Genomic DNA, 22,495 nt, shown 5'->3' with positions numbered 1-22,495 from the left:
ATAGATCCGCTTATATCTTTGGTCCTAGGTTCATTGTCCATTCTCTAGAATTTCCCTATATATTCGGAATGGATAAGGTGCAAACTTCCAGTCAGTTGTAGAGACTTACCTCCCTCCAATAGTAAGTCTATCCTAATGTTAAGACAAAGGTTTGTTTCGTGTATGAACAAATACCAAATTTGTAACTAATTTGTATTTTTCATAACTAACAAACCTGAGGTCTTACAGTTAAAGGCCCACCTCGAACCACCCTCTAGCAGTCTAAACTGGGTTAGAAATATAACTGATGGGTCACAGGTAGCCGTGGGCATTCTGGGTATACATGCCCCGTGACCTGGTATAGATTGCCATAGTTCCCTGGATTCCTCACAAGTGTAATTTTAATTCTACCGGTTTCCAGCTTGGCGCTAGTAAATCCTAATGTTACGACCTCAGGTAGTAGTTCATGAAAATACATAGTTCAATGTTATATTTAAAGTCTCAAAGAATATTTAGCCAATCATAAGAAGCATACATTAAAAAAATGACAACGAAGTGCGCACCATGAAATAAATGAAGATTTGTCCAAATCTTCTACTGATGTTGGATTTGGTGCAATAACTCCTTTGAGAAAATTAAATTCTCACTGCCCAGTATAGCCTTTGTTTTCCACAACAGAATTTATTTGTCTGCAATCGTAGGTTGATGCTGTTAAGGTTATTTAACATAATCATATACCTTCCCACATTTTTGTAATTTACTATAGTGATTCTAAAGTGTCTTAGAAGCACTGAATGACTGCTCTCCATGCAGATAAAATAGTCAGAAAATTCATGGACTGTAAACAGTTATCCATATATAAATGGTAGGTTACAAGGAAGCAAATGATATCCAGAATAGCGTTTTAGTGGTCACTAAAATAAATGGAAAGAAATGTGCAAGTTGTATTATCCAGTTTGAAAATTAGGCTCTCCAATTTTACACACATCCATATAATGGTCATACCTCATAATCAGTTATAATTCCTGTGGCAAATACCATACATTAATAGTAAATTATGTTGAAATGCCCAAGTATCCAATGACAGTTTATTACAAGGGTTGGAAAAAAAAAATCTTCCTAAATGATGATTATAGTTTTAAAGTAGTAATTCATTAGATAGAATCAAGTTAATCTTATTCTGTGAATAAAATCCCTCAGGCTAGCCTAAGTAGAGAGTTCTAGCTGGATGGGGTTGTTTTTATCTTATTTATCTAATGGCAGGTTTTTCTTTGATAGTAATCAAGGAAGATGATTCAGAACAGTTTGCCGTTTGGTTTGTTGTCCTTTTAAGCGGAGAATTTTCTCCCATGGACAACTGGTAATAATTGCTATTGGGTTCCATCTGTAATTCTTGTCATGATAAAATTGCCAGCTAAATTTTTATACAAAACCTAGTTCATGGCAAGTTATTACCTCTCAAGACAGAGCATAAATTCTTATCTCTTCATTGCTATAGGTAGGCAGGTAAAGCCCATGTGATTTTACAGGAAAAGTTTGTTAAAAGATAACTTTGTTTTGTAAGTTTTAGTTGGGAGGACATTCAAATTTCATCAAGCCATTTTGCAGCAAATGTAATTGAAGTCTTGGGGGAGATTTGTACTTGAAAACCAGAGCTTCAGAAAATTCATCACATTCGTTCTATTATGTTTATGATAAGGGATTTATGGGGTTTCTCTTAGGTGTTTTTTAGTATCTCACTAAGATATATGGTCAAAATTTTGAGAAAAGGGGTAAAAGGCTTGTTTATAGTTAGGAAAAAAATTTTAAACTGAACAATTCATTATGCATGATACAGTATTTGGTTAAAGTACTGTAAAATGATGGTAAGGCATGTTCTCGGTACATATGATGTACACTTTTTTTTATTTTTTTATTTTTTTTTTTTTTTTTTTTTTTTTTTAATATATACCTAATTACCATAACGCGTATAAAAATGTGTTTTGTGGTTTAACAAATTACCATAACGCGTATAAAAATGTGTTTTGTGGTTTAACAATATGTTCAGGTATGTTTGGTGTATGTTCACTGAAGTGGAAAAAGTATATCTGTGCCTCTTGGACTTTGGTGTATGGCTGCCTGAATGCGTACCCCCACACAAGATACATGAAAACTTACTATTGGGTGCACAGTAAATTTGTAGCATGTTACTGTGCTATCCAGTACATATATCCATATACAGGAATGTCTCATAATTCTTTTAGCCCAGAGAAAATCTGGAAATGAGGTACTGTATTATGAGCATAGATTTTAAAATCTCTCTCTGCTTGTCTGATTCATCCCAGTACTGTACCTTTGATTAACCATCACACGCTATGTAGTCCTGTAGTCAAGTGTACTACGAAGACCTCCAATTATTCCCAACGCTTGACGAGAAAGAAGACTGCCAGAGGTTCGTGTAAGGTTTGTAGTGTTAACGTCAGGCCTGTAAAAGGAAGGGTTAGTACTTCTTGTGATTTAGTTTGTTGCTTACCACTGCACTCTATGGTATTATGCTGGCAACAGAAACACATGCAACAGCAGTCAGTCTGTTTAATTGCATTTTATTGTCTTAACATAATAAATGCTATACTTTGCTGCCGTTTTCTAACTGTACTGCGTTGTTCCTATACCTCACAGCAGTGTACACCCAGTCACTTGGTTGCACTGTTCGCTTAACATTTCAAATTTACTCTGTGTCACTTAGACTTCAATATGTTGTCATCTTGGTGTTGTGTGACCCTTGTTACTCAACTGTCTTATGTAGCATTGGGCTTCCTAGTTTTATGTGGGTAAAATTTCATGTTATTTTTCAACTGAATGTAGGAAAGTAAGTTATGGATTATCAGAATGTAGTCATGTTACAGGCTTCTTGAATCTGCACCACAGTATACGCCTCTGTTTTCTCTTCAGGCTTCAGAAATATGCAGTATAGTACAGGCAGTCCCCGGGTTACGACGGGGGTTCCATTCTTGAGATGCGTCTTAAGCCGGAACGTCGTCAAAAATCCTAAGAAAACCATACTTTTAATGCTTTGGGTGCATTGAAAACTATGTAAACTGCATCCTAATGGCATTTTTCATCAAAAAAACCTTCAAATATTGATTATTTTGCATTTTTGGTGTCATATTTCATCTGCCAGATGAGCGTTGTAGGCGTCGTAACCCTGGAAATAATGTCTGATGAATATAATTGAAAAGCGTCGTAACCTCGGAACGTCGTAAGCCGAGACCGTCGTAACCCGGGGACTGCCTGTATTGTTAAGGTGGTGATTACCAGAAAATTCATCAAAATATGTATTCCAAGATAACCGTTCAGTCAGTTATCACTATGTGCATGAAATATCAGGTCTCCTTTCAAAGCGCACAGTTTGGTGTACCCACTGCTGCTGGTAGATCTCTACCGTTCGTAAAGACCATAACTTCTAAAGTGCCTGAGAAGTTTTCATTCCTGTCTAAGGCTTGACCATTCCACAGGCACACAGCGTTTTAATTTAAAGCTAATTAGACCACTACTACACCAAAAGATTTTAAAACACGATTTTACCGAAGGTCCTTTTCATTATGGCTCTTGTTCCAGTCCCATTTCTGTTCTGTTCTGTTTTATTTATTCTTTTATCTCGCCCCCTACCCTTACTTTTCCTCTTTATTCCCTTTCCTTACCTCCTACATTTATGTACGGCCTTGAAATTTAATTTTGGCTTTCCCTACCTCGTACCTTTACTGCCTTGAAATTTAATTTTGGTCAGGTCAACTTGATGTTTAATCATTCGGAAGACTTTCCATCCTCAGAGTGCTGCCTGTAGATTCTGGACATATCACTGTTCATTCCAGTGCAAATTAGGATCTTGATGCCACCACTTCAGTGCAAATGCAAAACCATCATGGCAAGGAACTTCAAATTTTGTTTTGAACTATACAAACTCTTGGCTAAAGCTTCTCCTGTCTTAGACATAACCACACTGCTAATGCTACACAGTAAAGCAGCTTCCATACACTGTTTCTGAACTTAGCTTGAAAACATTGTACGTACACTTTTTACCAGACAATACATAATTGTAATAACCTTAATGCCCTCTTGACGTCTCAAATTCTTCACACTTTGGATATGCCCATCACTACAAAGCCTTATATACAAATGCAAGAATTACTTTACAGTCTTGATATGGATCTAAAGCTTTGATAGTGAAAGAAGTAGTATCCAAAATGCATGAAGAATTGGTGAACTGAAGAGTGTATTGTGGTTATTACAATTATACAATTATATATCATACGCTGAATTAATGCCACCTCGGTAAATTGGTATTCACACGTCTTTTAGGAATAATCATCAAAAAGTGATGCACCCAGATATTTGTCTTTTCATGTTTAGCCGTACTGCTTACCAGAACATATGGAAAAGTCATTTTTTTACTGCAATCTCAAAATTAGTTTTACATTACATAAAAGCATTTCAAAATGGGGTATTGAGCAAAGACTAATAAGTGATGGGGACACTGTGCATTTTTACCAGCAACCGTGTGTTGGCTTCGTGTGATGTTTTGTTCAAGGACACCATGGACATTGCAGCGAGCTGATTTTAAGAGAATTGTAGACTACTAAATAAGCATACTAATATCAGGTTATGTTCTCTTTTGCCGCACTCATTTGTTTGTGCTGTGTTGTAGTAAGTGTCCTGAACATAACTTTATTTATTTATGGTTCTGAAGGAAAATGTGCCAAGTACAGTACCACTTCAGTGTAAGAGTTGTCTCCTTATGGTACCACTGACACTGTCCCAGCTTTTCTTGAAAGGAAACCAGTTAAATGACCTGTGTTTTGTGAGCTTTTCTATTTACATTGTGTATTTGGTAACTCAGTTAGTGTAAGTTAAATGCAGAATATTTCCAATTCTTGGTTCAAAGTGGAGAAATCCTAAAAACTGTGTGTTGTCTTGTCCTGAACACAATAGTAAATGTATTGTTTTTTGTAAGGAACAGATGATTCTCAGAAAGATGCTGATATCTAATATCTTTTTGATTTTGGTGGAAGAAAGGGTTGTCTCGCACAGCTTACTATTCCTGTTTAGATGTGTTAAGAAATTAAGTTCACTGTTGATTACATTAGCATTACAACGCCTATTAGTTATTGTTTACCAGTATCATGTAAGTTGACTGTATGTGCCCTCAATGTTCATTCTCTTTCCACAGATGTTTGTCTTTGTCGTGATGTCTAAAATCCATTTTGTTTCTTTGCAGCTAAACCAGCAAGTCAGCGTCGTGCACCTCCTCCCCCTCCTGGCCCTCATCCCCCTAGTAGTATAAACCTAACCGCCTCTAATTCGTCTTTACATCGTTTCTCGACACACACCTCTCCGCCTCCTCCTCCTCCCCATGCCCCCATTCACCTGCAAGTAGGTGAGAAGATGTACGGCACTGAAGCCTCCCACTGCTAGGGATTGCTTTCCTCGTCAGCGTGGTGTGCCATTGTCTAGTAAAGTGGAACTTGTTCGTATGTCAGTCTATTCTTTTTGTAGTTTGGAAATTTGTTTCACTGATTATAATTGCTATGTACTTGATTCGCCTATGTTTGAATGATTATCTGAGAAGAACTTGTGCTTTTTAAACTCTTCCGTGAAAAAGTTTATTGCCGCTGATTTGAAAAGTTGTTTTGGTTTTTCAAGGCTGTTTCTCGGCAAACCAATAGCACAGATCATGAATGGACACAGCAACAGCAGCAGCAGCGACAAAGATTTGCACGGACTCGTACGATGCAGGAGTGCGCTTACTGTGACATACCGAGATGATCTGTTTTATTTGGTTTCCACTCGGGAAAAGTTGAAAGTCATGATGACATGCCAGAGTTGTCATTGATGTTCCAAAACTGAGAACGAAAGAGAAAAAGGACTCTTTTCATGTGGCACTACTCACGTGGTACGAGAGAACTGAGGAGCCAAGTGCCTTTCTGTACAGTTTCTCCCTAGATTTCCATGTCAATACTGACCTTTGTGATTAATGTGATACTGTAAATGAAGTGAATGAGGTTTTGAATCTTCAGGGAGTAAGTGAAGAGGTATGAACAAATTATTTTATTGCTAGGTACGTGCAATATTTTAAGGAAATAGATGAGTCTGTGCCCTTTTTGTGATATTCATATGGTGTACATATGGGATATCATCCTTTAAACATAGCAAAATGCAAAACCACTACTTCCAAAAGCTTTACCGAGTGCCAAGGATCAGGTAACTCCTGTTCACTTTTGTAAATATTGTTGATGTTTATTTAGAGAATCTGCTCATTTCTTAGTAAAAATGAAAAAAAAGAGAGAAGCAATTTTGGATCTTGTCCCTGTCTCTGATGGGGAGAAATTCATAAAGGGTGAGAACTATTTTTATTTTTTTTTTTTTACGATGGCTTGCTCCCATATTAATTTTGACTTTTTAAAAACCTTCTTACCCATATCAGCATAACAGTGTATTAGTCATCACTTTCCCATTCATATTGATCATGTTAGGGGTGCTTACAATTGGATATTCTTTGGCAAAGTTGTTAGAGCTTGTAACGCTAGGTAATCAGTTTAAGTCTGATTTATCAGAGCTTGTCGATGCCAGATTATTGTTTTCCTTATGTAATTTGTGCCATGGAGTTGTGATTGAAAAGGAAATGTAGTTAACTATGTTGATATTGCTTTTATGTTTTGCCTTCGGTGATAACAGAGGCAGGTAGTATTATCTTTAATATTTCTATATAAATATAAATATATAAATATATATATATACCTAATGCCTTCTCAGATTCCAAAGATTGTCATAATATTTAAGATGCTTGGTTCTTTTGTATAATAGTTATCAAATGCTTTATTTCAGTTACTTCATTTACAAAATCCATTTATAGACTTCACCATTCATCTGTCCTTAAGCTAGAAGCCAATTTGGTTGAGAGAGGGTCTTGTATCACATTCCTGTTTTGGATCCCAACTGTGTCTAGAATTGGATATGTTAGTTTTACGTTTAGCTTGATTTGTTTGTCATGAAAATCACTCGCGGACACTTTTCTCATGAACTACAGTATGTGATTTGGATAGCATATCATACCTTCCTAGAAATGCCATGCTCATGATTAGTCTTCTTAAAAAACTAAATCACACATATATATATATAGTATTGTATAAATGTTAGGGGAATATCAAGTCTAACTAAAGGAATTAGACTGGTTGCATGTATCTGTACTGGCCGTCCATAACTATTTTTACACATTGTTCAAGGTGCACTAGAGTGCCTTTCTTGCCTAGCAAGCAGAGGCCCACCCCTTCCCCCCCCCCACAGCACCTATGATTGGAGTGTTTATCATCGTGTGTTCCTGACTGCCTACACAGGTTTTTTTGGATATTAGAAGTTTTTTGTTTTATATGCACTAGTCCTCATTACTTTGGTTAATGTATTTTCACAGAGAAATTTGACTTTACGCCCTGCGGCAGTGTTCCGGACAAAGTGTGTACGTCACATATATATTGATTGTTCGCTATGTTAAATGAATTGTACGTTGATTTATAAAATGGCTATAAAGGAGAAATTGTTTCTTCATCAAGAAATTCTTAAACACTTAAATCTAGCTATTAGAACTTTCCATTATTTATTGTGTATCAACTTGTGCATAAATAATTTATTACAAGTTATACCGTTGTAGTTAATTTATATTATGAGATGCTGGAAGCAATTGTTATTGTAAAAAGGTAAAAATCACCTCTTAGGTAAACGATCTAGCTTGCTAGACAACTGACTCTTTCAAGCTGTAAAGGCAAGTGGAATAATGAAAGTTAGGGTCAATTGTTGTATTGTACATCATTCATAAATTCCATGGAGTAAATATTAACAAAGGAGCTGATGCGTTGTTTTTTATTTAGACCTTACAGAGTAGGAGAATTTTAAAGATTTCAACCAAGCTGGTGCAGTGAATTACACCACACTATGTATAATTGTGTCATGTTCAAGTAGATATTTCATGTTATATTGTAATTTTGATATGTCAAATGACTGTGCCGTTACAATGTCATCCCTTAATTGTTAATGTGGTTGACAGCATTTAAGCAGTTTGACTATTAGTGCTGGAATCCCTTTATCTCTGTTCATTACAATATGTTCTGTCAGTTTATCCAAGTATTAGCATGACCAATGTGTGCACATAAGTCTTTCAGTTGAAATTTCATATGAAATTTTAGTTAGCTAGAATGATAAAGAAAAATTGAAATACATTACAAGCTGGTTATTGTGTTCATAAGATGATATAATTGCAGAAAAAAATCAAGGGCAAATATGTTTCACACTTAGGGGAACTTATACTTGAAGCCTTAAGGCTGTAAAAGATATGGATCACGAGGTCTTAGAAGAGAAAACAAGTAAAGGCTCGGTATATGCAAAGCCAGTTCTTTATCCTAATGTGTGCTAAGAAAGAACAAACTTGGATGTACTTAACAGTAGAAAATTGGCTTCCCTTTCTTTAAAAAAAAATCCAACTTTTTTCAAATGTGCTGTACAGAACTTTTCACTCACTTGGTATTCCCAGACTCTTATTAGGGGTAGGACCCTTTTTGGGGGGAGAGATTCCTTCCTTGCCTAAACTTGAGAAGGTAGGCCTCATGTACTTGGTATGGTGACAACCCTCGATGCTCGGACCTTCAATTTTTCATGTTGAATTTAAAACTATTGAAATGAAACTGAGAATGAAAAATAAGGAAAATTTGAAACAATTCTGCTCCAATTCGAAAGGTGTAACAGGAAGAAAACCTTGCAGTTGCACTATGAATCAATTGTTACGAGCAGATGGACAGTAAGGTGGAAGAAAGAATATGAAAGGAGGTACAGTTAAAAGGAATGAAAGGGGAAGTAATGCCCCACATTGCACTGAAATGATGATCAGTAGAAGTCAAAATTCAAGTTACCAAAAGTTTAAAAAATATGAATCTTATTAACATCTACAGAATACTACACATGGTTAGGATAATGAAAATACAAATTATTTTTTCTTTTTGTAATCAAATAAAGGCTTGTAGCTTTAGTTACAAATATTTTTCTTTAAGCTTAAGAATTAGCAATTGTACTACACACTTATCATTCAGTATGCTGCTACCATAAAATATATACAACACAAACAAAATATGAAATGACTAAGCTCGGTCAACATGTGCATATTTGAATTCTCCGTATATAGTTGTACCCTTACATCTGGAAATAGGCATCTATATTGTATAGGCCTAAAGACTTTTTCAGTCAGTGGAACTTACTGTCTCTGATTGTGCAACATTATAGACCTGGCCAGAGCTGTGATGTTCCCTGCGCCAAAGCCCCTGGCGCCCCGTCGCTGTATGACTTCGAGGAAGAAAGTGTCCTCGTCAAACACAGGTCCCGTGAAGACTTGGAGCAGGTAGCTGAGAAGTTGCCGTTAGTTAGAAAAAAAATTTTTTTCTTTCTTTCAAAGAGGATGAGAGTCAGATTTAAAAGAAGTTTTGAGCAAGTTGCATGTGCAAAAGTTAAGTATATCTCAGTTTAACGCAACCACTGAGCTGTTAATCAGCTCTCCTAGGGCTGGCCCGAAAGATTAGATATTTTGATATGGCTAGGAACTAATTGCTGAATAACCACTGGTTCCATGCAATGTATAAACACCATACAAACAAAAACAAAATTGGTTACTGAGCAACGGGACCTACAGCTTACTGTGGATTTTGAACCCCATTATATATGAGAAATTAATTTCTCATCGCCAGGAATGAATTCCTCTGGTTCCTTGTTGGCAGAGCGGGGAAGTGAACTCGGACTACCAAATCGGCAGGCGGGCACATAACCCACTCGTCCAACTAGGGGCTAGTCGCATGTGCAAAGCAAGTGATTAAGAACTGAGGAAAAGGCGTGCGAATCCTCGATGGAACTGTATGATATTATCATTGACATATTATACATTATTTCACCCTCTGCCAACCCCCTCAAAAAAAGAAAAAAAAAAAATGCAGGAAAAAGTTACCTCTTTTTATCCTTGTCCAGTTCCTCTTCTGTGAAGACATCGGCCTCAGTGTCTAGAAGGATCCCCAGGTCTTGGAACAGCTTGAGCTCATCCGAGTGACCTGCTGCTATAATTTCGTCCAATTTTATCCCCTGAAAAGAGAACTGAATAAATATCATGTTCCTCTTAACTCCTTCCATTTAGATGTCTAAATTCTTCATGTGAGTCTTTTTCATACTTTCTTCTTCATTTTTTCCAAAAGTTTGGTCAAAATGTGTCCGAATCATAGCCATATATAATCTAATTTGATCCGACATGACTAAACAAGTCTGGAAAATACCTCTTCGTAATAAGTCGGAGGAGCCTTTCTAAAGACCACTCCATTCCTGGCCATGAAGTCGACTGTGGTCACCATGGTGGGCGTGTGTAGGCCTATGTGTTGCACTCCTGGCCCGCCGTGAGATTTTAGGAATTTGTCGACGTGGCTGTTGCCTGGAAAATAGAATATATTTAATTAAAATAATGTATTTAACTATACAGTTTTTTTTTTTTCATCTGTCCGTCCACCTGGGGTGTTTGCGCATGGTAACACTGCGTCCCGGGCTTTAAATAATATCCTATTTCGAATATTAACGGTGTAATTCGCATGTAGTAAATTATTAAAACACTTTTTAGTTGCAAATGTACACCAAGATATCCTTTTATTTACCTAATACTTACACATAGCATAAGTATTTAATAAAGCCTGGGACGCAGAGTTACCATGCGCGACCACCACAGGCGGATGGAGAGAGGGAAAAAAACAAGTTTAGTCGCCATGTACCAGAAACTTCGGCCTAGTTTTTATATTTTATTCTCTACTTACTAACTTCCGGCAAGGGTTCTGCAATGACCAGTTTAAGGGACGAGTCGTCCTCGTTTCCTTCCTGAGGAGACGCGAGTCCTGTTTCCGCGCATTTCCAGTACTCCATCACCTTCAGGCGTAGACCTATATTGTCAGATAGAACGAAGCCTTCTTCCTCACTCTCTTTTCTGTGTGGAATTAGAAGGTTGTTTGTTGTTGTTGTTGATTGTAATACTTGCCTGTTTATTTCATCATATGGCTTAGTTTGTTTTTTCCTTTTTTTTACTTTGCAAATGTGGCCATTAGGAATTATGATAAAAAAAAAAATAAAGCTTGGATATTGTATACATAAGTTACTGTACACAAATTATACCATTATTCTTCATGAAAAGAGTGGGGTTATAATGAAAAAAAAAAGTCGGCAGATATAGTCAATAAAAAAACACATCGAAGAGGAACTCGCTATCCTATTATCTATTCACATTCAAACTCATTAATTTGATTAGTTAAAACCTTGTATAAGGCTTACATAAAAAAATATATCGATATTAAGCCTTTCAAATGTGGTTCAGTTAGAAACTAATATTTCAACTCTTGAACAGAAGTCTTAAATACATTCCAAATTATTTTGAGAACGTAACTCCATTATAGTGATTAGTTAAAAAAAATAACGTAACAGCGATTAGTTTAAAATTCAAGAATTTTCATTCGTTAAATGTTGTTGGTTCATTCCAAAATACCAGTTCCGTAGTATCTTGAGTTGTGAAATGTTTCCCACAAAAGAAGGAATTTAATTTATATTTTTATATTTTAGCATAAAATAATTCTGTAAACTTCAAAGGTCTATGTATAACCTCTAATTGGTGTTAGTGACAGAGCCAGTGTCAATGACATTTTACCGTTAAAAACAGATTCCTTTCCCACAATAGTAATAATAATGATACTAATAATAACCCACCTATTAGTTAAAAACCGCTTCATCCCAAAGCAGAATTCGTACCAAGCAAGCAACTCTTTGGACTGGCCAATTTCGCAAACGTAGGTCACGTGATCGATGTGGGTCGAGAGAGGCAGCGAAGATGATTGATTTATAGATTGATTTTCGAGGTTCCATAGATTCGTATATTCTGCTGAGGAAGACGAAGAAGAGGAAAGAGAATTCGGTCTAGTAAAGTCACTTATGACACGGTCTAGAACACTGTTGGGCTTCTTCGCCCCCTGGTGATGACCAATGGGCTCGAACCCCGGCAGGAAAAACCCGCCATAATTCGACTTGTCGATCAGCGTGTGAACGACGTTCCCGCAGCATGACCTCACTATGGAGTACCTGACGTGACCTGACTCCCCCTTCCTCCTACTCCCCCTCCCCCTGCTCCTACTCCTGGCAGGAAGATCGGTGGGCTCTCTGAGCACCTGCCCTCCCCTAGACCGAACCCTCTGGGTCACGGCATCCACGTCCTTGACCACCAAGGCCACGTTGAAGACCGAATCCACGGCGTGGCCCGACTCCCCCTCGCAGCAGAAGACGGTCCAGTGTTCCCCTCCTTCGTCCGGGGGACACTCGTCGTCCTCGTTGTTATGTCCTTCATCATCCTTATCGACCAGGAGTCCGTGACTGATTGATTCGCAATTATTAGGGTCGAGCTTTCTTCGCTTCACGGCGACGAAGATGGAGTCGCCGCTCCGGAGGGCCAGTTTGGACGCCCCCGGGGTGAGGCGGTAGGCGAAGGGGGCGAAGCCGAAGCCCCTGCAGAGGAGGTTGACGATCTTCTCGTCCTTGACGCATACCTCCACGTGGTGGAGGACGGAGCAACTCATGGCGGAAGCTGGGAAGGAAGAGAGAAAGAAGCTGGTTTTGAATAGGCCGATGTTGGTTACCAACAGATACTTCATTAACTGGGGATTTCTGTTGGTTATAAAATAGACACTGTTGTTAGTTATACAATAGACTTACGTCGATGTTGGTAGTCAAATATATCCTTATGGTCATGAAACATCCTTATGTCATGAAACAGAGTTCGGTTATAAAATCAATGTAAAATCGATATATGTCAGTCATTAAATAGGAATTGCTTTAGGTTATAAAGTAGAGAGTGTTGCTGGTTATAAGATAGACAGGTGGTTATGCATAGGGTTGGTGTTAGTTGCAAAATAAATAGGTTATAAAGTAGGGATTAATGAAAAAAGTTTTATAAGAGATAGCGAAACAAAGCACACATGGATGTACACACCAAGATGGAATTCTATCTTGGTACACACACACGCAAGCACACACATAGGCTACGTAGGTATACACAAGTAATGTCAGTGTGTGTTGACGTGTAATTTGTTGCAAATGGTTTGTAAAAGTGAGGTAGAAACGTTTTTGCGGCGGTTATTATAAAAGTATAGGCTTATGCCAGCGTGGGCTTTTCATTTTGACCACATTAATCCTTCATCAGTATCATTATTATTCGATGACCGAAGATGTTACTTTGTGTGTGAGTGAGCGTAGTCCACATAACGTATACTTGTAGGTAGTACTTTGTTCATTTTGTTTGGTTTTATATATACAGCCCTCCACTTTCTCGATTAATATTGTTTAATAGTTTCGACTTGGCCCAGAATTATAAACCTTACTGGTAAAAATTATTGCATGAAGCTTGAGGAGTATATTTTTGTAACGTTTTCTTAAAAAAAAAAAACACACACACACACACAAGGTCGACGGTTACCGAATATACATAGCATTTTGCTTATGAAACTTACGTAATTAAGCGTACATATACACACACGAGCGTACATTATACATAATTTTTGCACGAAACTTCAGGAGTATATTTTTGTGAAGTTTTCTTTTAAAAAAGAAGTTCGACTGTTACCGAATAGTACATCGCATTTTGCTTATGAATCTTACGTAAATACGCATATATATATATATATATATATATATATATATATATATATATATATATATACATGAGTGTACATTATATATATCTATGAGCGCAGAATTATTAATCCTGCTATAATTGCCCGCACAGGCAACTTTGCATTTAAAATTCGGCGCCAAAACCAACCTACGGACCTCGGCCAAAAGATGGCGCCTGTTACTGCCGTTTCGAAGTCAGTCACCAACTCTGTAGTGACTTCCTCGTCCGTTAATTCAAACGGCGGACGTCCGTCGGCCATTCAGTAACGAAGTAACGGTCGGTCCGGTAATTCGTAAAGCGAATTTCCCTCCGTTTTAACGTCGAGGGAAAACGGAAGTGAACGGCTTGATGCCTCTAGGCCTAAACCTCTACGTGCTAGGCCTAGGGCTGAGCGGCAGCCCGATCATGGAGGATGGAGGGGGAGTAGGAGTAGGAGATGAGGCTCCTGCAGCGGATATGATCGACGACGATCACCACAACGAACGATCGCTGATCGCCGACGACAGCTGGGCCGAATATGGCACTTGGAATAACAACGTCAGTTCGGGTAAGATGGCGGTCGGCGCCTTTTTTTTTTTTATTATAATTTCAATTTTTCTAGGTCGTCGTGGGTTAGTACTAGTGATTAAGCCTAAGTCTGGGTCGTGGTGTTCGTCCAGTAGACGTATAATATAGGTGTAGGTCAGTGTGTGTTTGTGTAAGGTGTAGGTCTAGGTCATGGTGTTGGTGTGTAAGGCTTTTAGGTCTACGTCATACCTATTTTTTTTTTTTATAGTGTTTGTCTGTTAGGTCTAGGGTTGTAGTGTTATGTTAGGGTCAAGGTCGTAGTGTTTGTGGGTTGGGTCTAGGATCATAGTGTTTGTGTGGTTGGGTCTAGGTCATAAAGTTTGTGTATTACAAACAGGGTTGCCGTTTTGAGGAATTTCGTCTATTAGTGTGGCTTACTGGTGACATCTGGCAACTCCCCGTGGCTTTTCCGACTACTAGGTACAGGCCACGGCACTGAAGAATAAAATTCTTCAGTTTGCCTTTTTGTGTTTTATTATGAAAATAAAGCTATAAAACATATCCTGCTTACTTATACAAATGAATTTTATTGAAGTCCTTTATTTGTCTTCGTCAAAAATACTTTGTTAAGCTAGTGACGTGTAGCTTTCTACCATCACGGAAAATAATTCTACATCGGAAAATACGCATTCTATCCATTAAATCATAAATAACGTAAAAAATCAGATGAACTGCATATGGTAACACTGCTGAAAGCCAATGTTGTGAAGAAAAAACTGCATCACTGATTACTAAGTCTAGGTTATTGTGTGTTAGGCCTAGGTCTCTGTCATAGTCTAGTGTTTGTGTATTAGGTCTAGATCATAGTGTTTAGGTATAAGGGTTAGGTCTAAGTCATGGTGTTTGTGTATTAATGGATTAGGTCGCAGTGACTAGTATTACATTTACATGTAGGTCAGTGTTTGTGTTAGGGCTACCTAGGTTTAGGTCATGGTGTTGGTGTGCTAGGCCAGGGTCTAGAGATCATAGTGTTTGTTAGGTCTAGGTCTAACGGCTTTTATTTCCGTTATTAGATTGTTAGCATTTCAGCATTATTATAATTATTATATAATTATTATTATATTTATAAACGTAGGTTTGGCATTTTTTTGGCCGATAATTATTTAACGGCTAATATTACGGTGCAATAATGCATTGCGTGACTGCTCTTTGGCAACTTGCTCAAGGAACTTTTTACGTACACAAAAGCAACATTAACAACCGAATGATTGTTACAACTTAGAACGTGCCCATCAGTAATTATCTAAAAGCCTTGTAACAGATATCGGGAAATTTTCAGTGCCAGAAATTTGTATTGAAACTTTTCTTGGACAATATAGAAAGATTAGCCTTTTTTTCAGAAAAAAATTTTTTTTTCTAAAGAGTTTTCTTGAATATTAGTTGAGACTATTTCTGTACCGAAGGGTTATTTCCAATGCTTCAGTCTATATATTGATGATTGTTTGATAAATATAAAACTTAACTGCTTCTTTCTCCAGTGACAATTGTTTATGTAACTTTGTTGCATTTGTTTTAAAGTTGGCTATCGAGTATACCTAATGACGGCAACCTTTCTAAGTTATCTACTAGGCCTAGAGCATTATAAACCCTTTCCATCCGTATATTGCTATGCCTACTCAGGTTAATTATTATCATACCTTATAAGTTGTAGCGTTTGTTATTTATAATAGCTTGGTTGTATTCGGTTGCTTATTGAATACTTTTCACAGCCTTAAAGTTATTTAGTAGGTCTAGACTCTAGACCTATAGGTAATAACATAATGTGAAAAGTATACCACCCAGGTTATGCAATCAAAAAGCAACTTATATAGTCCATAATATACCCGTTTCATCCGTATGCCATGTCTACTCGTGTTAATTATCGTCCGTGTAAGTTGTCTAATGTCTACAAAGCCATTAACTGTATCCATCTAACGTATGTCATGTCTACTAAAGCCTGAGCTCACTTTAGAAGGCTAATATGTCTGGAAATTATAACCAATCATCTTTGTGGTTGTTTCGGAAACCAATTAAGACTTTGTTGTTATAATTGAGGTTGTGGAAGTTGTGAGTTAATGTAATGGGTTTGTAAGAATTTGGCCGGTTGTGGCTTACTGGAAGTTTTTTTTTTTCTTTTTTTCTGTTTTTAATGAAAAGTTATGGCTGGTTGTTGGTTAAGGAATTAAATTTCTCGCACCCCTGCCCCTTTGGCATCCCTCCTCCTCCCCTTTCGTATCCCTCCTCCTCCCTCTCTTCCCACTCCTCCCTCCCCCTCAACATACTCCTCATCCTACCTCCCCCTATCCTCCCTTATCCCATTCCTCCCTCCCCCTCTCCATACTCCTCATCCTTGCCCCCTCTCCCTCATCTTCCTCCTTATCTTCATCCTCTCCTTCGTCGTCGACATTATCCTCCTCCTCATCTCATACTCGACTAGTTTCTCAATTCGGGCAAATCCTCTTAGGCCTAACGAACAACGGCTGAATTTTTCCCTTGTTTTGGAAAAAAAAAAAACCGTTCGTCGTGGTGCAATGCATTGCCCGGAAAATCATCGGTGATTAATATTATCCAGTAATAACCAATCATAAGTGACTAATCTCATCCCATAGTAAATTATTAGTGATTAATATTATCCAGTAAGAACTAAGTCAAGATAAGTTTTTTTATATATATATACGAACGTAACTTTAATATTCGTCGGTTTTAATTTGCACGGAACTCGTTACACAATGTAAAAAGACCAGGAACTTGTTTACAGTTTCTATGTGTGTGTGTGTGTGTGTGTGTGTGTGTGTGTGTGTGTGTGAGAGAGAGAGAGAGAGAGAAAATGCATGATATAGCCGTGTAGCGTCATGTAAATGATAAGCCATTTCCTTCCTGTGCCGTCAAGAAGCGTTTGAACAGCTAGTGCATTATTGCCGTGGAAAAGTAAAATAAATAAATATTAGATTGTATCGTGACTCGTTTACTTTAAAACAGCCGTGGAACCTCTTGTAGCACAAGTTTTAGTAAGTATTTGGCGTGTAAAAGTGCAATTTTTTTACGTAAAAAATTTAATCAAAGGTTTATCCTGTCGTGAGAAAAGGCATTCAACACGTAGTGTCACGGAAAGCCGTGTCCTTTCATGTGTATAAATTCGTGTAAATAACTAACAAAAGCCGTATCCTATCTTGTATAATAATAATAATAATAATAATAATAGTAATACGTGTTGAATGCCTTTTCTCACGACAGGATAAACCTTTGATTAAATTTTTTACGTAAAAAAATTGCACTTTTACACGCCAAATACTTACTAAAACTTGTGCTACACGAGTTTCCACGGCTGTTTTAAAGTAAACGAGTCACGATACAATCTAATATTTATTTATTTTAATAATAGTAATGAATCCATCATATAAACGCCTATAATAGCAAAACGAATTTAACAAAAGTAAATAGTCTCGATGGTGTAGTGTCGTAACCAGACGTGTGTAAGTGTGTGTCTGTACACACGGTGCTAAAAGCCGTGTCTTCGCTATGCAGAAGGGCTCTGACGTATCGACCGTAGCCATGTTGATGTCTTCAGCAAAGCCTTGCCTCTCTCTCTCTCTCTCTCTCTCTCTCTCTCTCTCTCTCTCTCTCTCTCTCTCTCTCTCTCTCGGGCAAGAGGCTAACCTCATTCCAAAGTAATGTTGATTATCTAAACCAATCACGTATTTAGGGCAATCATAAGCAACTGATGAGTTAGGCCTTGTTTTCTGGTCCCAGAAATGGGGGTTCCTTGCTTGATTTGAAGGTTTTCCTATGTTAATGAGACATTTGTGTGTATATTTTTAGGTATGTTGTAAGATTTCTACTGGTTCTTGCTAAAAAAAAAAAAAAATAGAGCGAGAAACATTTTGAAGAATGGCTTACGCTGCTAGACTCATGATAATTCAGTATCAATAACGCCAAAGTATAAAACACGCAGATAATTGTATTAGTTTAGGATGGCAAAACTTCCACATAAGAAATCCTGGAGACCGTAAGAAAATTTATGGAAGGAAGATTATAAACAGAAAATGGTATATTAACACAAAGTTACACTAGGCCTATAGTATAATTCGATATGGCTAACTTCTTGATATGCTAAATTTATTGGTTAATATTGTGTTAGAATGAACATACCCAAATTTAGGACAGCTGGGTGGCGAGGGGGAGCGGGTAGAGGACATGTCCAGCGTATAAAACAGTAAGACTTCATCTTATGCGCAACACATCCTCCAGTAGTCTTAGTCGGAGGTCAGAGACCTTTGCTTTGGTAGTAGTTTTTTTTTAATATATATAGAAGACCGCTAAAATATTCTTTGGAATGGATTGATTATCACTGATTTCACCGCCTTTCTCATATTTGTTCAATTCTAATAGCATTTAATCAAAGTAAACCAAAAAAATGGGTCTATACTTGATAAACTTCAAATTCTGGCATACACGTAAATATTATTTTAAAAAAACACTACTTGCATATCGGCAGCCATATCGCACATCCATGATAAAAAGTCACATTACTCGAAGAAAACTGTTAATTCGAGTGTTGCCGAGTTTTTTTCTTGTCTTTATCGAAGGATTTCCTGTGCGCTAGAGAGATTGGTTATTGATAGTTACGTGCTTTCGTCTGCTTTTTTTTTTTTTTTTTAAATTCCCCCCATAGTGAATTGTAAATTACTTTGTTGTTGATTTATATATTAATTCATATGGCTATTATTAAATAAAAACAGGGGTGGCGTAGGCTCGATAACCGAATTGTGCTTTCAAACTAGACTTAGTCTCAAAATATTCAAACACAGCTTCAGACAAGATCAGGTCTTAACGCGGGAAAGAATATAGTCCTGGTATTACTCCTCATGTGCGGTCGGTAGTAATAATTACAATAAGTATAATAACTCACGATGGAGATTGAAAGAACGAAGGAGAATGAATGATGAGAACTATAAGAGAGGGGGAGAGAGAGAGAGAGAGAGAGATGACCACACTCGATCGATGTTGGCGTGAAGGCCAAGTCAGTAGGTTGGGATCGCACATGGCGTGACAGTTTTCGGTTTAACGGCTTGGCGGGAAGGAGGGTTTTCTTGCCTCTCTCTTCGGCGTTCGAAACTGAAATTCACATTGGTTATCTATAGATGTCTTGTGCGCTTATTTCACGTTGTGCGTTTAAATACGGAGACAGCCTGTTGAGTGACTTTGCGTAGAATCTCTTAATTAATTTCTCGTCTTCTAGTACTAGTCTTGCTTGCCCAAGTTACGTCATAGAACATTTCCAGTAAAATTATAAACTTGGAAAAAGAGACCTTGTGGGATTATAAACAAATAAAGTCAATATGACAGCAACGTAATTAAATGGTTAACGTTAATATAGGCCTATTTATTTCCGCAAATCGGTTGCAGCTGAAGAAATTGGAAACTTTAGAGAGAGAGAAAAAAATTTGCAATCTTTTGTCGCATTTCAGAACAATGGACGCCACGCAACGTCAGTATAGTGGAAAGAAGTGAAGATAATACAAGTCGATGAACATTACCCTTGCAACGGATGTAGTTACAGATGAGAGAGAAAAATATAGATAGATAGAGAGAGAGAGAGAGAGAAACCCATTCTCCGTAACCAAGGGTTGAATGTACTTGTTTATAAGCCTCCTGTTCCAGTATCTGGAAAAACTCGTTCGACAAAAGTTTCCAGTTGCCTCAGACTCTCCTCTTAGAGCTGAGTCATGGGTTTCGCAATGTGTAACACTTCGGTGTGTAAATGATCTTTTATTACTTTTAACACTTACTGGAAAGTATTTAAAAACAAAGCCTGGAAAGTTGAATAGTGTCTTGTCTAGAAATATGGAGCCACTGGAAATAGACTGCGTGTTCTGGAACTCCCCTTTCTCAGGTAAGAGTTAACGTTAGTGCAATTATAAATTATAAGTAATAATTACGATGTGTATGCATCTGATAATGTTACTTTTGCTCATAAGTTAGTTTTCATATATGAGGGAATGTTATCAGTCATTAGACTTTCAAGTAGTACACTTACGCGAAAAAAAATTCGGATTTTATTTTATATATTTTTTTTTAGATTTGAAGGTCATACCAGAATTATTTTATGGGAAAAAGACTATTTCTGCAGCTGTTACAAATGTTGTGAACATTGCAGGTGTTGTAACACCGCGGTTCCTTGAAGGTGTGAATCGATGGCATTAAATATTAAGTGGTATGGGGCTGTTTATTTTTTTTTTATTTTTTCTCTCTCGCTCTCTCTCTCTCTACTTTGTTGCCAAGTCATGTAGCTATTATTGTTTGGTTCGATTTGGTTTGGTTATTAGTTTATATATTATATAATATATATAGATATATATATATAATATATATAAAATCATAGTTATTAATGATAGGATTTAATAATCTTATGAGAGAGAGGGAGCAATTCATAATTTAGGGAAGTGTTTGAATTAGCGGTTTATCGTAATTTCGGTTGTTTGAATATTGTTTTAAACAGTATTTTAACTGTTCTTTTTATTTTGTCGATGCTTTGAATCACTCGAAGCCGTTACATTTTACTCCCCATTTAACTGTTAGTGGATTCTAACAGCTAACGTTTATATTATTTAACGGGAATTTATTTTCGCGGCATTCGCAAACCACAGAGAAGGTCACTCACGGGTTGTGTGGAGGAAAGTTGTTCCAGATTGATTGATTTATTTTTATCGGCTTACCTTGGACCGGAAAGTGCATGATTTTGCACTTGCTGTAGAAAGTGCTGTTGCTCTTATTTTTATAGTCGCTGGTGGCTACTGGTGGTCGCAAGTATGGCGTTAGGTTGGTCGGTGATTGTACTGTTATGTCAGACGCAGTGAGTTTTTTATGCTAAAAATAGGCTATGAAAATTACATTTCTTTTTAAAAAGAATTTTTGTACGTATATTTTTTAAGTTAGAGAGCGTAATACTCATACGTGAAGTACAGTGATGCTCAAATCTCATGCGAAAGGACTCCATAGGATTTCGTTCAAAATTCACTAACTGGCAACCTAGCATGCTCCATATTTATCTATTTCAATGCGGAAACGCGATTATTGCATACAATATGGACATAATATGTTTCATAAGAGTGAAATCTGCCATATATGTCAAAACTGTAGCAAATTTCAGAAAAAACTTTCGAAACATTTTCAAAACTTCCGTTCACACATCGCTAAAGTATTTGACCAAAATGAAGTCGTCATCAAGCATCAGTTCAAATGTTAAATAAAAAAAATAATTGTCATAACATTAATGATGCTACCAAAGCCAACATAAAATTTGAAAGTCCTATTTGATTGCTTTTACACCTCAATGCTGAAAAAATGTAAATATGTATATATATACAAAAGTAGAATGCGCCCACCGATATCAACATGTGAGGGGAGCATGTGTGACGTATCATTAGTGTCGGTGCAACAACCACCACCCGGTGTAACGTAGTAAGTAGGTCTAAACTGAGTAGCGACAATGAAATTATCTTGAAAACACTTACTTTATATGCGTTAGAGGAATATTTGGATTTTCATACATAATTGTTATAATTCTTAAATATTTAAAAAAAATGGCATACTAGCAAATATTCGCCTATGCAATTATTCTTTTGTCAAAGCCAAGATATTGTTCCTAGGCCTAGGTGTTAGATTTCTTTACTTTACAATTAACAGCCACATCTCTATTAACAATTTCTGGCCAGAAAGCAAATGAGCTTATCTACACATTCTTGTTTTTCAAGTTGCCTTATGAAAGAATAAATTATACACCAAAAGCGAGGAGAAGGACTTTTAAGAAAATAGTATTTTAAACCAGTTGAAAAACAAGTGTTCCATACGCCTTGATATTAATACTTATATTTCGATTAATAGCCATCATCTCCATATATTCAAAATCATCATCTTTTATTCCTCAAAGGACAGGTAATCTCTACAAATAAAAACATTAGTAACTTACATCTCATAAGGCTTAGATCATTCTTTTAGGCCTATAAATCATTTTGCAACATATTGACAGCTTAAACGCAGCCTAAAACTTCCACGTTCAAAGAAAACTGGTTGTAACTCTACATATTCCTATTGTATTCGTCAAAAAACAGATAATCTCTACAAATAAATTCAGTAATAATAGATTATATCTCAGAAGGCTTAAATTATTTTTTTAGGCCATAAAACATTTTGCAACATACAGGGCTTAAACACAGCCGAAAG

At 37.0% G+C, this 22,495-nt stretch overlaps 3 protein-coding genes across 16 annotated transcripts in view; 2 read left to right on the top strand and 1 right to left on the bottom strand.

The window, feature by feature from the left end:
* Positions 1–7,858, top strand: part of LOC135209105 (WAS/WASL-interacting protein family member 3-like) — a 52,214-nt gene extending 44,356 nt beyond the window's left edge. For 5 of the 11 annotated variants that reach the window (XM_064241727.1, XM_064241722.1, XM_064241724.1 and 2 more), the window contains one exon: positions 5,234–7,858. In XM_064241727.1, coding sequence (XP_064097797.1) covers positions 5,234–5,430 — 197 coding nt within the window. In that variant the 3' untranslated portion in view covers positions 5,431–7,858. Of the gene's footprint in view, positions 1–2,303; positions 2,430–3,788; positions 3,884–5,233 lie in introns of those variants that run through there. The other 6 variants (XR_010313294.1, XR_010313295.1, XR_010313297.1 and 3 more) reach the window with 6 other exon arrangements.
* Positions 7,859–8,986: 1,128 nt separating this feature from the next.
* LOC135209102 (4-hydroxyphenylpyruvate dioxygenase-like) overlaps positions 8,987–22,495 on the bottom strand; it is a 52,312-nt gene continuing 38,803 nt past the window's right edge. For 2 of the 3 annotated variants that reach the window (XM_064241715.1, XM_064241713.1), the window contains exons 2-6: positions 11,773–12,640; positions 10,836–11,002; positions 10,311–10,462; positions 9,992–10,122; positions 8,987–9,398 (exon numbers count right to left, since the gene is read on the bottom strand). In XM_064241715.1, the coding sequence (XP_064097785.1) occupies positions 9,251–9,398; positions 9,992–10,122; positions 10,311–10,462; positions 10,836–11,002; positions 11,773–12,632 (1,458 nt within the window). In that variant the 5' untranslated portion in view covers positions 12,633–12,640 and the 3' untranslated portion in view covers positions 8,987–9,250. Of the gene's footprint in view, positions 9,399–9,991; positions 10,123–10,310; positions 10,463–10,835; positions 11,003–11,772; positions 12,641–18,421; positions 18,513–22,495 lie in introns of those variants that run through there. The other variant, XM_064241714.1, reaches the window with a different exon arrangement.
* The window catches only part of LOC135209104 (phosphatidylinositol 4-kinase type 2-alpha-like), an 88,287-nt gene continuing 79,711 nt past the window's right edge, over positions 13,920–22,495 (top strand). The window contains exon 1 of one of the 2 annotated variants that reach the window (XM_064241718.1): positions 13,920–14,273. In XM_064241718.1, the coding sequence (XP_064097788.1) occupies positions 14,075–14,273 (199 nt within the window). In that variant the 5' untranslated portion in view covers positions 13,920–14,074. Of the gene's footprint in view, positions 14,274–20,101; positions 20,166–22,495 lie in introns of those variants that run through there. The other variant, XM_064241717.1, reaches the window with a different exon arrangement.

Source organism: Macrobrachium nipponense, chromosome 37 (genome assembly GCF_015104395.2).
Source record: "Macrobrachium nipponense isolate FS-2020 chromosome 37, ASM1510439v2, whole genome shotgun sequence".
Classification (NCBI taxonomy): domain Eukaryota; kingdom Metazoa; phylum Arthropoda; class Malacostraca; order Decapoda; family Palaemonidae; genus Macrobrachium; species Macrobrachium nipponense.
The sequence above is the reverse complement of the archived record's forward strand: the minus strand, read 5'-3'. Positions and strand labels throughout refer to the sequence as shown.